The sequence below is a fragment of the Furipterus horrens genome, unplaced genomic scaffold (genome assembly GCF_987537825.1).
Source record: "Furipterus horrens unplaced genomic scaffold, mFurHor1.1.pri manual_scaffold_12, whole genome shotgun sequence".
NCBI classification, from domain to species: domain Eukaryota; kingdom Metazoa; phylum Chordata; class Mammalia; order Chiroptera; family Furipteridae; genus Furipterus; species Furipterus horrens.
This window is the reverse complement of record NW_028327182.1, coordinates 97,097,071-97,113,473: the sequence shown is the minus strand read 5'-3', so window position 1 is coordinate 97,113,473 and position 16,403 is coordinate 97,097,071. Positions and strand designations below refer to the sequence as shown.

The 16,403-nt window shown below is 58.9% G+C and overlaps 2 protein-coding genes across 2 annotated transcripts in view; one reads left to right on the top strand and one right to left on the bottom strand.

Moving 5' to 3' along the window:
- Positions 1-16,403, top strand: part of MCPH1 (microcephalin 1) — a 127,454-nt gene that overhangs the window by 32,725 nt on the left and 78,326 nt on the right. Inside the window, exon 14 of the mRNA XM_090258246.1 lies at positions 3,230-3,307. Within this exon, the coding sequence (XP_090114372.1) occupies positions 3,230-3,307 (78 nt within the window). The remainder of the gene's footprint in view (positions 1-3,229; positions 3,308-16,403) is intronic.
- ANGPT2 (angiopoietin 2) overlaps positions 5,809-16,403 on the bottom strand; it is a 39,740-nt gene continuing 29,145 nt past the window's right edge. Inside the window, exons 6-9 of the mRNA XM_090258114.1 lie at positions 12,729-12,830; positions 12,048-12,214; positions 8,608-8,738; positions 5,809-6,158 (exon numbers count right to left, since the gene is read on the bottom strand). Coding sequence (XP_090114240.1) covers positions 5,998-6,158; positions 8,608-8,738; positions 12,048-12,214; positions 12,729-12,830 — 561 coding nt within the window. The 3' untranslated portion in view covers positions 5,809-5,997. The remainder of the gene's footprint in view (positions 6,159-8,607; positions 8,739-12,047; positions 12,215-12,728; positions 12,831-16,403) is intronic.

Genomic DNA, 16,403 nt, shown 5'->3' with positions numbered 1-16,403 from the left:
CGCTCCTCGCGCTGCTGCTCCCAGAAACGCCTGAGATTCTACTCTGTCCTGTTCCAGAGGAGGGGGCTGGGGGCAGGAGAGCGCCCCTTTTCACCCCGTTCCGCACCCCGTCGGCAGGTAAACCTTGCGCCACTCGGTGCTCTGTCTGTCTGGGACCCTCAGAAGGTCATTGGACCCTTTCTAGTGACTTCCTTCTCCAGACCCTGAGATTAGAGCTTTCCCTGGCCCTTCTAAGTCATTACCACTGAACCCTCTTCTTGACAATTTCCAAAACATCATCATAGTTACGCTGCTGTGGACGCCTCCCATTCTCTTCCACTCCATCATTTCAGCTGAGTACGGGACGTGGTGCAGGGGCCATTCTGCTTCGTGTACCTGCGGTCGACTTCCTGTTCCTCCCTGTGGAGGAAGCGCTTCTTGACTTGCATGTGACCGCAGTGGCGTTTTTGGGCTTGGCCGGCAGCCAACGAGTCGATGTCCATAAAACGAGAGGCCCACGTGTGCTGGGCAGGCCTGTGCTTGACTGCGTGGCCGTCCTGCGCTGCGGCATGCGGGCTCCTCGGTGGCCGTTACTCTAATGACGGGCAAGCACACGGCTCCTACTTGAACTCATTGAGGTTGACGTTTTATGAGTGACAATTTTAAAGTGTCAGAAATACCACATTCGTTTGTGTTGGGTACAGAATTAACTCAGCCCTCATTTTAAGGGCTGTTAAACATGGGCTTTGATCCTCTGTGTCCCTCCAGCCCCATTCCTTTATTTACCATCTTAATTATTTCTTCTATCACGTGTATTATGGGGAATACGTTGGGTTAACTTTTTATTTTTAAGGTCCCTTACAGCCTTTACTATGGTCTTGCAGAGTATATTTTCCCTATTTTGAATCTTAAGGTAAAGATAAGTGGCTAGCGAAGGCATTAACGGAAGAAAGCTGCTACTTTTTCCCTCGTATATTTCTGACAACCCTCACAATCGAATCTGTGTTTTCTGTTATCACCTTGTAACTTTCATACTGGGTACCTAGAAAAATGAAATAGTTCACTCACTGAAATTCTGCTGTCGACGCCCTACGGTTTTATTTTCATAACATTTAGAGATGGACAAACTCAGAGAACATAAATTTTCTCCAAGAGGTTGTTTAAATTTAGCTGACATTTTAATGTGGATTATATTGGAACTCAAGCGCCACCCGTATCTGGGAGGGGTTCCTGGACGCGGGCCCTGGGACAGCATGTTTCTGACTGTCCCGTTGGGGCTCATGGCCTCCTGTCTGGAGTGAGCCTCATTTTGAAACTCTGTTTTATTTCCTGGGCTGACTGTATGCATTTGTAGGGAACCCCACGCATCGCCAGGGTGTCTCTGTAAGTGACGATGTGCATTGACTGACGGAAGGAAGGGAGACCCTGTTATGTAAGTGTGTTTACGCCCCCAGAAAGAGCCAGGCAGAACATGGTTTTCGTGTAGTGACCCAGTTTCTAACACCTTCCGTTTAACTGGTCAGGATGAGCCCTTCCTGGGTCTCCGCGGTGCTGGTTAGGCAGTGGGCACCCGGAGACAGCACAGGCCTGTGTGCACACAGGTCTCACTGAGGAGGGAGCAGCGTCCCCAAGGACACAGCATCGCTTTCTCGCTCTCTGCTGGAGACGGATCTCCCTCCTTCCACTTCAGGCCCTTTATGTCCCCTGGGGCCCGGTGCCCCAGGGCCTCTTTGTCCTGCCTCCTCTGGCTAGCCAGCCCAGTCTCCTGCCCAGCAGGGGCCCACCCCGTGCCCATGCCCCTGAGCACACAGGGAGAGAGCCAGGGCACCGGTCAGGCCTTAGCCAGCGGGTCCAGCTCACCTTGTTTTCCCGCCACTTCTCCCTAGCCAGGAAAGGAACCCACTGGCACCCCGCCTTGGCCCGTGGTCGTCTCGCTGCGCTGGGGTACCCTCTGCCCAGGGCGCGCTCCCGCAGCCGCGAGGACACGGCTGAAGCGCCAGCTCCTCTGTGGCCCCCCTTCGCTCTCCCAGCCTGAGTCAGCTGGCTTCCCGCTCTGTGGTTTGCCTTCATGCCTCCCACGGAGCCTGAGCTCCGCTGGGTTTGGGTCTGTTTCCAGGACCCGGCGTGGGATCTTCTGCGTGGTAGCCGGGGAGCGGACGGGGAGCAGAGAGAAGAGCTGCTGGGTAAATAAATGTGTCTGCAGGGCCGAGGCCGTGCTGGGAGGCAGCGTTCAGATGAGCTGCTCTCCCTCGTTTCCCGGCCACGCCCCGTCTGGAGAAACCACATCCCGCTGCCTCGTGTTGGAGGACGACGAGCTTTAATATGTTGAAAGGGGGATGAAGATCGGCTTCCCATAGATGGTTCCGAACCTTAGAAACTCTAAAAATGAAATGTTCAGCCTTATTTCCCATAATTCAGCAAGACATAAGCTTTCTGTAGCAACTCCAGAAACAATGAGTTCGCTGAATGTAAGAAATGAAATTGCAGATAAAGACATGAACATGAGTCATGTAATGCTTTGCTTATTTTAGTTGTAAATTCCTACCGGGGCGTAGAAACATAGGGGTTTGGGGGGGGGGTGGGTCACAGAGCGGAGGTGGCTGCAAAATTTCAAGCATTGCTGAATAAAAATGAAAACGTTGTTTTGACCATGTAAAAATGTGTGGGTTCAAATACTAATGCGATGAGGAAGGAGGGGGCGAAAGCCTGTTCATGAGACATTTTACTCTTCAGGATTCGGGGAGGGCTTTCCCTGTGCCGTGGAGAGCTGCTCCACATTAGCCGATGTTGGAAACAGAGTCACACACCCGTGGGTCGCTGTTTGAATTCAGGCTCTGCTCTGTCTTCGCCTAATTTATGTTCGTTTTAATTAGTAAGATTGTGGGAATAATTTACTGAGCGTTGTCTCTAATGACTCCTTAAATCGGAAACTTGGAATTAAAAAATATAGGGTGTATTTCACATGCTTAGAAACGGGGGTTGTCTAGCATGTGGCCTCATGGGAGACCGACCCCGATTGCCAGTCGTGGGAAACGTCCTCCTAACCCAGCGTTTGTGAACATCGCACGTCTGCAGCCTGAAGATTCGGGGACACTTGGCTGCCCGGGACCCGGCGTCAGGCCTAGGGGCGTGTGTGCGCTCCCTGCTGGGGCACGCGTCTGTTTGGTTTCTGCTCTGTCTCCGAGGCGGCTCATCCCCCCCTCGGGGCCTCACGGGTATTTACAATGTCCTGCTTTTTGCGCCACTACAGGTGCTGTGGTCATTGGAGCTGGGTCACTGGATTCCTGAGGAGCCCTTCGAGCTGTCCCATGCCTTCCCAGCCGCTCCCGTGAGTCGGACGTCATTCTGTGAGGGGCAGTGCAATGCGGGGTCCTCGGGACATTGTCATTAGCATGGCCGCGGACTTGAGCGTTTGTTAAGTTAGGAACCTTGGTGCCCACAACGAAAAGGGCCTGGTAGCCCGACTCCCCACGTGTTACCTCTTCAGTTGTGAGAACAGGGGTGGGGATGCTCTGCAGGAGCCTGTGAGGGGGCCCTCTCCAGCAACGGGAATGGCCGAGGTCCTCAGGACCGAGAGGAACAAAGATGGGAGAGCCTGGATTCTTGAGACGGCAGCGTCATGTCCTCATCTTACGGCCTTAAAAACACTGCTGTCGCGGGCGGCAGAGAGAGGACCGGCAGGCAGAAAAGCTGCGGCCAGCGGTGCTAACACGCTGCGCACCGGGGACTTACATGCCTTTTAGAAAGGACGCGAATTCTCGCCGCCTGTACACAACGTGTTAGATGTGGACTTTGTTTCCGTGTTTTTCCTAAACGCAGCCTCAGCTTGACCGCGTTTTAAGTATTTCAAACGCTGGTGGAAAAGTTCCAGGTTCTAACGCGTTTCGAACACGGAGGAACAGGGTGGTCGGCAATCTCGGGGTTCCGTAGAGGCAGGCTTGAGGGGGAGCCGATTTTCGGGTTTACACTGTGAACTGGTGCATGGCAGTGTGTTCAGTGAAAAGATTGATCCCCGAAAGGTAAGTGGGGCTTTTACCCGCGACCCGTGCTCATGTGTCCTTGGCTGTCTGGCTGTGGCATGTCATTATCACAGGACAAGAAGCTGACCTCTGCCCCAAATCCCTGTGGTTTCCGGGGGGGGTTGTTTTCATTTCTGAGATTACTGCTTTGATTTCCTGTCAACTTGATAAATATTTTCTTAAGGAGGGAACAGTTCCTCCCAGCGAGCCTCTTTGAACTACGGCAGGAGGAACCGAGGCGCAGAGCAGCGCATGAGCTCCCCTGTCCTCCGCCGTACAGGGGCGCGCGGGGTCATGAGCGAGGCAGTGGGGCTGACCCTGACCCTCCTCCGCGCGGCCCGCCGGCCCAGGGTGAGGCGGTGGCTGCCAGCCGCCCCTGAGTCATGTCCTCCCTCGAGTCTGCCGCGTGGACATCCCGTCTCCTTGCAGCCGGGGCTGCCGTCCTATGGTCGGGCGTTTTCACTTGGTGCAGAGCTGGTGCCTCTGTTGGACACACAGACCCTCAGGGCGGTCAGCTGGGCGGCCCCGGCTCAGCGGGGGTGCTTGCTGAGAGCGCAGGAGGGCGCCCGCCCAGGGCCCGTGGGCCGACGTGGACCGGGACAGTGTGCGGCGTGGGGGGCGGGGCGTAGGTGTCAGATCAGTTAGAGAAGGAGGTGGCACGAAGGACCCCATTGTGGCAGAAAAGTATAAGGTGAGGACGGGCATGAGGCTGCAGATTTGGCCCCGGGCTCCCCGGCCACCGAATCCAAAGCAAGCGCACGAGAAATCGCTCCCAGACTGTAGGGCCTCCCACACCCGAGCGTCAGTGTTCCCCGGGCCGTGGACACGCGAGGAACTTGGGGGAGTCCCGAGCGCACGCCCACGATCTCAGCATTTTCTGTGCCCGTGTGAATACGCCGTGAACGTCACGTGTGGGGTGTGCACTTCAAATGCTTCCTAAAACGTCTTCTGGTAGACTTTTGTTTTGTAATCTTACTAATGCAAGTTATTTTTTTCCTAAAATAACTCCGGGGAGGGTGTAACTCACACGCCGTACATGGAAGGGCTTTCCCAGCTGCGCCCCAGGCACAGCCCGCTTCTCGAGAACAGTGTCCCCAGAGGAGAGAGGGGCCTCTGGGTGGGGACAGGCAGAAAGAGGGAGGGAAGTCTCTTTGTCACGATGTTAAATGTATGATTTCCTTCCTCCTTGAAAAGGAGGATTTTCCGCGCCACGAGGCACCAGTGGCTGTGTTGGAATCAAATTACGGAACAGTAAACACCACCAGAAAGTTCAACGTGGTCATCTCACCTAATAAGTTACGTTTAATTTCTAAAAACACCTTCATATTTAACAGTCAGGCAGCAAAAAAAAAAAAAAAGTACACCCTTTACATAAAGTGGAAGAATACATCCTTGGAAGATCCTGGAGTCTTCACCACATAAACCTGAAATCTGTACTGAGCACTGACTTAACCTAAGCTGGCAGCACTCTATGCTGTTTTCAGAATGAAAATGTAAAGCACCTACGAAGCGGAGCAAACATGCAGGAACTCTGCCTTCCTGCTCCAAATATTCAACTGCTAATAAGCGCTTCTCAGAAAACCCCCCGACTCCGCCGTATATTTGCGAGGCTCGGGGAACGTTTTCTTCCTCTCAGTTAAGACAGCGGTGCCGTGGGAGGACCCGTGGGGCCGACGCGGCTGTGAACAGAGCTGGAGGAATGCGGCCCCGGGGCGCCTCTGCCCCCAGCCTGCGCGCTCGGGCTTCCAGTTATTTACTGACGGGCCCGCGCGGGGCCTTCCTGCCGTGACAGCGGCGTCTGGGACCGTCAGGCCTGCTTGCGTCCATGTCCTGCCGGATCGCAAGGTGGAGGTTCGCGGGGGCTGCACTCGGGCTCGCCTAGAGGGGCAGGCGCAGGCACGTGTCCGTCCGTCCGTCGGAGGTGGCCGGGGGGACAGAATGCAGCTGTGTCCATGGCGCTTTGGGACGGAGTCTGGGACAGCCGAGCCGGCCCCCTGCGTCAGAAGTCCGCCGGCCGGATCATCATGGCCGTGGCCTTGAGCGAGTAGCCCGAGCCCTTCCAGTAGTACCACTTAATGCCGTTGAACCTGTTCGTGTTCTGCCGCTGCGGGTAGTACATGCCGTTCAGGTTGGAGGGGCCGCACGCATCGAACCACCAGCCTGTGAAGGGAAGACAGACGGCGTTGGGACGAGGGGCCCCGGCCCGCTCCCGCACGGTCACACGCCCTGCTTGCGGCATGGGCGGGGTGGCCGGCGAGAGGGCAGGCTGTCCACCTCGCCCGGGGGGGACCCGCTCCACGACGGTGATGTTGGTATGAGTGCCCTTGCCCTGGTCTCCCCTGCACAGCGTGGAAGGGCCAGCAGCCAGGCCGTGCCCAGGAGGCCACCCCACCGTCTGTGTGGATGTCACACCCCAGCCGTGGGGGACCACCCTCGGTGGGCCGTGGGCCCTTCCCCCAGAGCAGCCCAGTGACCTGGACTGACTCAGGCTTCCCTCCACCCACCGAAGAAATTCTTTTCGTTTAAAATATAACCCTGAGTTTGAAGGACCCAGTACAGCTAGGTGAAAAGGCAGAAAGGAAATTTAAAGCCACAGCGGTGCACTCACTGAGGTAGAGCCAGGCTGTGCGTGTGCATGGCACTGCGGGGGCCTGGGGGGCAGCTGGGTCCACATCCACCCCCGGGCTGGGCTTGGGCTCCCCCCCCGCCAGAACTCCAGCGAGTTGGGGGCGGGGGGGCTGGGTCTGCACGCACTGATCTGCCTAAGTCCCAAAACGCTGCGTTGGAAGGACACATTTATATAAAACGTGTAGAATACAGAATGCAACAACGGAATTATTACTGATATTTCATCTGTAGTAAGATTGTAACACAAATGGACCTCAGTTCAGAGGTTTGCTCAGTGAGAGCGGCTTTAGTTGTACCTGGGTGTTTTATTTCTTTAGACACTTCTGATGCAGTATTTATGTTACGTTCTGTTACTTGTGCATCGGACTGTGGTCACCAGTTATTCATCCAGGGGCCTCAGTTCTCCCCTGAGAGTCGCAGCTCCATGGCTGGGGCTGGCTCGGCTGATGTCCGTGGGACAGGACAGCTGTGTTTCGTTCGGAACCCTCCAGAGTATCCGCACTGTCTCAGGGGCACGGTCTGCCTGTGCTGGAGCCTGCGGTCTGACGGCATTCTGGAGTGTCCGTCCACGCACACCCAGCTGTCCTCAGGGCGGGCGGCCCGCGGGCCCTGCTGGGGGAACCGCTCGGCTTCTCCCTCAGGCTGTTCTGTGTTCTCCTGCCAGTTCCGCTCTCACTCAGCCCTGAGTCCCGGGAGCCAGTGCCCGGACTGTTCCCGTGGCCGCTCATCGCACGTCTGCTCTGGAGCGGGCGGGGGCTCAGTGAGGGGCGGCAGGCAGGGGAGAGCACTGGGGGCAGCGCCCCCCCCCCCGTTGGCTTTAACGGGGCTTGTTTGGCAGGACGGGGGTGGCAGGCAGCTCTGACCCCTCGGTGCGACAGCCGGCCCTCGGTGCAGAATTATGGAAGTAAAGGGGCTGAGAGGGGAGACCTGTGCTTCCGACTTGGAGTTACCCGTGCGCACAGATCATCGGAGGAACCTCAGGGCTGGTTTTTGTAATGCAGACGGCCCTTTCAGCATTAATTTAGGGACATAAAAATCACTGAATTTCAAATTACTTGTCATAAATCCTTCCTTTTGACTGAGGGGCAAACGTGTGATGGGCTGGGCTGTGGACCCCAACTGTGCCTTCCGTGCCCCGGGGCTAATGAGTGAAGCCCAGCCCAGCTCGGTCACAGTCCCCACAGCCAACCCCCCATTTCCTGTGCCTGCCCCCCTGGGTTGCTGCTCTGAGTCTCGCAGCATTTTTAAGAGTTAAGTTCACAGCATTTTCTTCTCTGGTGCCACGTATTCAATTTAAACTTTCAGGAATCGGAAGAAGTTTTCTAGCAGTTGGTTCCTGTCATTAAACTCTTAAGTGCTTCTGAATAGGAATCTCGCCTTTTTAAGTGACTGTTAGAACAGTCATTGCCTTAGAGGTATGTTTTCCGTTTTCTTTAAAAAGCAGCCTGACGTGAAAGGTAGAAAAGAGGGATCTGAAAATAAAGGCTTTAACTTAAACCAGACAGTTCATATTAACTGTGTACTAAACAGGCAGGGTCCCTCGTTAGCTATCGATTCATGAAATCCTGTCAAAAAACTCCTTGTTTGAACAATAAATTCCTGTTTGGAAATCTTCCTATAGCAGTGAGTCTCGCTCGCTCCTTTGGCTCCCAAGGTGGGTAGTTAACCTTTTTGGTAAAGTGCACGGAAGCCCCGCCCCCTCCCCCAGCACCGGATGCACAGCGAGCCCCCGAGCGGAGAACCAGCTGGGCATCCCGTGCGCCCTGCGGGCCCGGCGCGGTCCGGAGCAGGCCAGGGGCCCGCAGACCGTTGTAGCTCCACCTCCCATTCCCGTCGAAAGCCCACGGTCGGGAAGGGTGACAGCCCGGCCCCCTGGGGCAGGTGCACGCGCCCGTCCCAGCCCCGGGTGGCAGCCCCCCCGGGTGGCAGCCCCCCACCCGGCCCGCGGCCGCACGCAGAGGGGAGAGACAGCGGGCCCCACCTCCTGTGAGCATCTGGGAGCACTTGCAGACGCACTTGTCCCGGTCCGCGTCCTTCGTGCTGAACTCGTTCCCCGGCTGGCTGATGCTGCTCAGTTTCCCGGCCGTGCCCGTGAGCCCTTTCAGGTGAATCCTGTCGGCGTGCGGAGGGGGACACAGCGTTAATTGGCTCGGGCTCCTGCCCCGCGCGGTGGAAAGTTTTTAGGAAGCGTCCGTCCGACCGAGAGGCGCTCCGGGCTGGCTGGTGCGCCCCGGCACACTCTGCTCTGATGTAAACAGGAACCCACTTATCATCAGACCCTCAGGCAAAGCGGGTGTTTGCGTGACACCGGCAACGCCTGTCACTTGCACAGCCTCAGCGGGGACTTGAGGGCCCTACAGCTTATTTTCCTGCTGCTCTGACATAAACAGGAAGGGGGACCACAGCATGAGGGGGGTTCCTCTCTCCAGGTCTACGGGGTCACCCAGAGAGAAACGAGGGCCTCGTGGTCACTGGACAGGCCCACACACCACTGTCCCCAGTGGGCGGCGGGGTGGGGCTCATCACTGACCTGGAGTAGAAATCTCCCGAACCGAGTCAGAGCCCAGCCCCTCTGGCTGCTCTGCCCTGTGTCTCTACAGCGTGTGACATACATACATGCCAGGCACTGGGACAGGGCTGACGGTGCCGTCACGTGAGACGCAAGGCCACAGCCTATCCTTCCTGAGTTTGGCAGAGGGTGGCCGGCACCAGCGTGCTGGCGAGGAGAATGGGGGGCAGGGGGGCACAGCTCTGCCTGGAGGTACCCGGGGCAGGCAGCCGGCCCAGGACAGCTGGGAGCAGGGCTTCACGGGGCGTTACTGGGTGGGTGGGTGGAGCGTGGGAGCCTGGGCCTCGCGTCTGCCCGCCCGGGTTTCCTGCAGAACAGAGCCCTGCGGCCTCGGGGAGAGCGTGCGTTCAGCCCCCAGATGATGCTCGTCTTTGTGACACCCGCTCCTGCTGGCTGACCGCTTCCGCCGGAGGAGGCTACCAGAGAACTGGGGTTGGAACGGAGGGGCCGGCGAGAGAGAGGGCGGCTCACCGGGGACTGACCCCAACCAGGCTGCGGCGGGCACGTTCGTGGGGCGCACACACAGCCTGTGCCAACCTGAGAGGCCTGCGGCCCCCGTTTTTACACATCGGGTGGCTGAGGTTCAGAGGCAGGAACCCACGTCGGCGCTCACGCCTCCGTCCGGGTCCTGCCTGACACCCGCCCTCTGGGGTGACCGCTCGCTGAGCAGGTGGCTCTGGGGGACGGCGCTCCATAGCGTCAATCCTGAGTGACATCAGTGTCAGTGCTCAGGTGTAAAGTTGTTTCTCATACGGTAGCTCAGGAAACGCTATCACGGAGCACTGGCTGGAGCCCCCAATTTCCGTGTGGTCCTCGCGGTTCAGAAACGCCCCGGCCGCAGCGCAGCCCCTGAACACCCGCAGCGAGGCGCGCGTGGGCTCTTCCAGGCCCTTCTCTTGCTCACGGGGCCATTCAGGTAATGGCCCCCGACCCCCTCCTCCCAGCGCCCGTCCCCTTGAACTCTGCCAGCCCTCATGGGACTCGATTTCCCCAAAGTGAGCAAAATGAGGGCCGGGGCGCCTCCTTCTTAGTCTGTCAGACTCGGGAGGCACGGCCCGCCGCCCTCCGCACTGTGGGGTGAAGAGCAGCCCCGTTCCTGACGGGCTTCCTCCGGCGGCAGCCCTTCCACGGGGCAGTGAGGGCCCAGGCAAAGCCGACCTTTAACAACTACACCTCAGCGTTCCCAGAACTGCCAGGGGCTTTGCGAGAAGTGGCCCATTTTTAAAGTTCAATGTACAAATAATTTCTAGTTCTAGTAAAAAGAGTCCTGTTCTCCTGATGTCTTTTTCAGCTTCCCAGTGTGTGGGGGCCTCTCTGTGGGGGCAGAGCCCAGCTGCCGCGGGCGGCCGACGTGCTGACTCGGGGCCCCCGCCGCCCGGCAGCTCTCTCATCACACCAGCGGGGCTCACTAGGCCATCGTTTCTCGTGCGGTGTCCGTCTCGTGCTGCCAAGCGGATTACACGGAGCGCTAGCTGAGTGTGTGCTTTGTAAATGGCCCACCCCAGACCGACTTACGTTTCTAAAGGCAGCAATCGGTTACGAACCATCTCAGATTAAAATACTTTTATAACGTCAGCATCTAAGGGTAATGATCCATTTTGTAAAATCTTCTTATATAAACAGCCTAATCCTTAATTCTTGTGCTGCTTTGTGTTTGTTTTGTTTTTAATTCCTCTGTTGCAGATCCCTAACTGTTGCCAGTTGAAAAAATATTTAGCTTGGAGGTAAAACAAAGACCAGCCACTTGCGTCTGAAAAGTCCTTGCACCTTCGGTCTCTCTGGAGTGTCCTTGGAGCTGCCTGGGGCCCCAACACCTGTCCCGTCACCCGAAGGAGCGTGGCCGCCCCAGGGAGCCCTGCCCTGGCTGGGACGAGGTGTGGGCTGCTCTGAGGCTCCGCAGCCCAGGTCGGGGCCCGTGGGACGTGGCCGCTCTGGTCCCAGAACGTGCTCTGCACCCTGAGCACCCCCCACAATGCAGCCGTGTGGACGCTGCGGCTCTCAGGCCGCTGGGGGGCAGCTGAGCCCAGCCCAGCTCCAGTGCTGCCCCTGTGCCCCCCGCAAGGCCGGCCCCGGGGCCTGCCAGCGGCGGAACCCCACGCAGGGCCTCCTCGGAGCGGCTGGTGGTGCCTCGTGCACACATGCGCCGTCACGGGCACCTGTGTCTGAGCTCCCGTGGAGCCACACGCCCTAAGTGCCTTTTATGGGTGGGCCTCACAGCACAGGGGTCGGGGCTCAGGCCTTCAGGCCCTTCGCTGCTACCGACCTCTGCTCTCCTGGTGTCTTAGAGCCGGAAAGCGAATGCGGGCCTCAGCGCGCACCGCCGGCCGGTGCACAAGGGGATGGGCAGTGCGCGCCGTGGCAGAGGCAGCGGAGGCCCATCCCCGTCGCCCGCCGACCGTCCCAGCGAGCCCTGCCACTGTCAGACGCAGCAGCGCGCCCTGGCGTTGGGACGGGACGTACCGACTGGAGGCACTTAAACTGCAGGAAGACAGATTTAACTTTGAAAACCTTTTGGGAAACGCCCCGTCGGCGTGTGTCTGTTATGCCCCCGCACTGGCAGCGGACACCAGGGACACAGCAGTCCCGTGCTGCGACAGCGGGGCGCCCCGGTCCCTGCCAGGCCAGCCTGCGCCTTGAAGGTGCAGAGCACACACCGCAGACGCGGCCGTGTCCCCTGCGGTGTCCCTCACGTTGTTAAAGCCGAAGGTAGAATTTGAAACCGAGAGAAACGCACCTGAAGGCGGCAGAGACACAAGGGTTTGCAGGGGAGGGGGCGGAGGGTGGCCCAAGCCCGTCCCCCCAGCGGCGCTCACGGCCGGGCCGGGCGTGCTCAGCGGCGCGCGCTGCTGTACCTGTAGTTGAGGTCCTCGCCCGAGAGGTAGAAGTGCTCGTACAGCGCGTGGGCCTCGTTCCCCTCCCAGTCCGCGAGGCGGATGCGCAGCGCGTGGCGCCTCTGAGTGGTCACTCGCGACACGAACTCGTTTCCGAGCCAGTGCTCGCCCGCGGGGTTCCCGAAGCCCTGCGGACACAAGGCGACCCCGGTCACCGCGTGCCCCTCTTCCCACGCGCCAAAGGCACTCGTCCCCGGCAGCATGGTGCTGTCGGGGCCTCAGCAGAAATGCCTTCCTGTCCCGTGAACCCTGGAGGGGGCCTCCGTGACAGAGTGTGGGTCTCTCTGTGAAAGGTCAGTTTTAAGGAACCGAGCTGTTCCTGGGAGGAAATTCGTGTGAGAATAACCGGGACGACTGGGAGCCCCCCGCAGAAACAGGGGTGCCATCAGCTAAGTTGACGGGGCTGGGAAGCCCTGCCTGGCGGGTGGCCTTCCAGAGCCTTTCGACGCACGGCCGGCACTGCGTGGACAGCACCAGCCTTTAACAGGGGGACTGACCCACGGTGACAAAGAACCCGGGAGTTAACGGAACAAATTGTCGTCGGTCACGGCTGTTCTCGGTTTGGGGCGAAGGCTCTGCGGACCTCGAAAGTTCCTTGCCCCCGAGAGAATGATTTTGAGATGGCTTAACGGACGCACATACCGCTTTGTACTCTTTCCAAGTCCTCTGGAAATCGACGCTGCCGTCTTCCCGTCGCTGAAAGACGGTCCACCCCCCTCCGGCCGTCTGCATGTCACAGTAAGCCTGCCAACGAGAGGCGCGGTCACCACGGGGGCGCGCGGCCTAGGCCCGCGTGCTCCCCGCGCAGAGCCCCGTGAACGAGACCGGTGCTCACGGGGTTCTTCGGGGTAAATCTTTGTGGTCTTCCAAGAAACAGATGGTTTAAATAACTGGGAAGTGACGGATCTGAAATGACGATAGAAAATAAACAGTAACATAACACAACACAGTGAGGGAAGCAGGCCCCTCTTGTCATCACCTGTGTCAGGCTGCAGACCCGCCCAGCAGCTGACTCAGAGGCCGCTGTTCCGTGCCGTCGCGGGAGTGGGCCGTTTGGCAGAGCGGCCCCAGACCGCTCCCCGCCAGCCTGCAGGAACGCCTGCACTCGCGTCCACGTCCCTGACAGCCCTTACGATGGCTGCCAACCCTGTCAGCTCTGCAGGACTCGGGGTGGGGGCTCTCGCTGCACAGGGTTCCCTGGCCCCTGAGACAGAGTGTGTCGGGGGCTGCTGGGCATCCACTTTGGGGGTGCACACCGGGCTCCTCAGCCCATCCTCAGCAGAGGGACGCAGGGACCGCGCACCCTCTGTGGGCCGCGCACCCTCTGTGGGCCGCGCGTGGCCCGGCAGCTGTGTCCACAGACCACGCTGCGGGCGTGCCTGCCCTTTGCCCACTGCCCACGGCATCTCTCTCCCCCGCTCTTTCTGCGTCTGCCTTCGGGCCGGGTGTGCACCTGGTTCAGAACACGGAGTTCTTTCCTGGGCTACGAGCATGCACGGTCAATTTCAGCTCGGCTGGAGGTTCGTTATGAAACTAAAAACCCCTGAAAATAAGGTCACATAAATAGTTTTAAATAATGAGATTATAGTAGAACGAAAACATTTTCCAGAAAGTGAAGATAAATTTCCCTACAGCACACCAGGCCGTACACGTGAAAGTTAAGGTTCAGAACCAATTAGAAACAGTCTTCCTTTGTTTGCCACGGTCTTTTTGGTAACAATGGTGAACATCTTGGCCGAGTAAGCTGGGACGTGAACTACCCTGAGTTAAAGTCCTGGCGCGTGGGGGTGCCCAGACCCCTCCTGCACTTGAAGGGCTGGCCGGCTGCCTCTCTCCCAGCCTCTCCAACGAGGGCTGCCTGGCCCCGATTGCTTTCCCCGCTGATTCTCATGTTTGGAAACATGTTCCATTAAAAAGAAAATCACCGTTACAAAGAATAAAATGCTTTTCCTGTTTTAAGTGAATCAAACGTTTAACATCGATCTGGTTAACAGCAACCACCCTGCGTCTCATCAGCACTACTGTGGGCGGCCGCTGTGGCGCCGGCACGCTCTGTGCCACGTCTGTGCGAGGTCCGTGGTCAGCTTGTCTGATCTGACCGTGACCTGCAGTGATAGGTAATACTGCGCTTCTGAGAGCAAGAAACCTATCAGGTCACGTTAGATGCATGTGATCAGGCCTTCAGCTGTGAAGTGGAATGCAGGGTGTGAATAAGGGCTCTCCAGTTCCTAATTAGATCATGTGTTTCCCGCAAGACCCTGCTGACCGACACGGACACCTGACCCTCTGTGCACAGGCCCGAAGGCCCTCAGCACAGTTGCAAGGGGCAGGCAGTTCCCACACAGCCCTCCTCTCGTCCGCTCAGTCCTGCTCCTGTCCGTCAGGACGTCTTTTAAAGGCCACACTTAGCCACAGGGGCCTGAGAAGCTGTGTGTGTGCAGAGGTGTCCGCTCCCGAATCCCGGGGAGCCTTGTGCGGTGGGCGGAGCTGCTGTGGCTCTTCATGTGCCTTTCCTTGTGCCAAGGCTGTGCGGTCCTCCTTGGGTGTGAGAACCATCGTCTTTAAGTCAGAGAACCAGTCCAGGCTGTCCTGGAGATCGGAGTCAAGGCTCTGGGGTGGCCGAGGGTGTCTGCAGGGGTGTGAACGACCAGAGCCACACTGTCCTCCAGCTCCGTCATCGGAACGTTTTCTCGATGTGACTTTGTCCAGGTTCTTGAAACAGAAAGAGCGTATGAAATCCGAAGTGCAGTATCACAGGTAGTTGGGTCGTGAAACGCCGAGAGGAGTTCTCCACACCTCCAGAAGGCGCTGAGTGGAAAGGGTGACGCAGACGACGTCAGGATGGGCAAAGCAGGGACCCTCAGAGGGTGCCCGGGCCCCACGCCCCCGCGCCAGGCCAGCAGCCCCAGGCAGCCGGTACTGGGATCAGCACAGCAGTGCCCGTCCCGGGGCCGGGGCCGCTTTAGTTCCTCTCCTGGACCAGCTGCTGAGTTGCGGGGCCTTCCATCGCGGGGGCCCTGGGCAGCTCGCGCTGGGCCGTGCCCTTGGAGGCGAGGAGGTGGGGCTGCGGGGCCCGCTGTGCCCTGCGGTGACCGGAGACTCACGCCGCCCTGACTCCTGCGTGCTGCCCCTCCCTACAGGACGCTTCGCCAGGCCCCTGGGTGGGTCTCGTGCGCCAGGTGGGAGCGTGGGGCTGAGTCACAAGAACGTTAACTCAGCAGCTGGGCGGCGACTGTCCGTCTGGGTTTGCCTCGGCAGCAGCCACATCTTACTTGTACCCTCAGCGTGTGTGTCCCCTGCTGCCGCTCCTGCCCCATTACCTGTGCCAAGAAGAGCCCGGCGTCTGGGGACAGACAATAGCATCCCAAGAATCGTCATGAAAACCGGACCGCAGGGCGGGTGGAAAGGCTCAGCAGAGGCTGCTCGGCGCTCCGTGGCCGCAGCAGACTGTTCGGGGCTTTTCCAACCTCAGCGCGTGCTTCCGGGGACGTTAGCCGATGCTCAGGGGTGACTTAAAGCAGCTGCATGGTTGGGTTCCTCTGGGAAGGGTTGTCTTCACCAACACAGTATTTGTCCTTTACGTTCATAATCAAGGTCTGTTACCGTTTCAGATCCCGTGTCTTTAAACCCTTAGTGCTTATACTTTCAGTTTTTCGTTATTACTGCGCCGAGGGCGGCACTGACTCAGAGGCAGGTCCCCCAGGCGTCTCTCAAGGCTCCATGTGTGACGCGGTACCGAGTGCCTGTCCGTCGGTGTGCGCGTCCCCGTGCGCTGCTTCTGCAGTACAGTGCAGCATGCTCACAGCTGTTCCTGCGGTCGCACAACATTTACGCAACTGATTCTCTGCTGAGCTTCCTCCAGCTTCTCAAAGTAGCCCCTGGGGGGCGGCTCTGGGCCCCTGGGAGGAGCAGCCTCCCCGGAGCAGCCCAGGGCAACTGCAGAGCCCCCCTCAGCGCGCTGCTCTCCAGCTCCCCCAGCCGCAGCCTCCGCGCCTCAAGTCACTCGGCACAGGCACGGGCAGGGGCGCACGCCGGAGCACACGCGTGTCCCGGGGAGAAGATGCTCTGCCCTTGATGCTGCATGTGCATCTTCTGCCGCCGTGGCGGGGGAGAGGCGCCTACCCCGGGGGTCCGGGGGGAGTGGCCTGCGGGTCCCCAGACCCTGGCCCCTGGCGCTGTTTCCGTAGTAACACTGCGTCCTCAGGTCCTTTCACGCCACGTGGCCCTGGTGTTTGCGCGCGTCATGCGCAGGCACCGGGGTGTGAACCCGCTGGTGCCGTAGTGAGAAGCAGACCGCATGGCGCTGCGCTCCTGCCG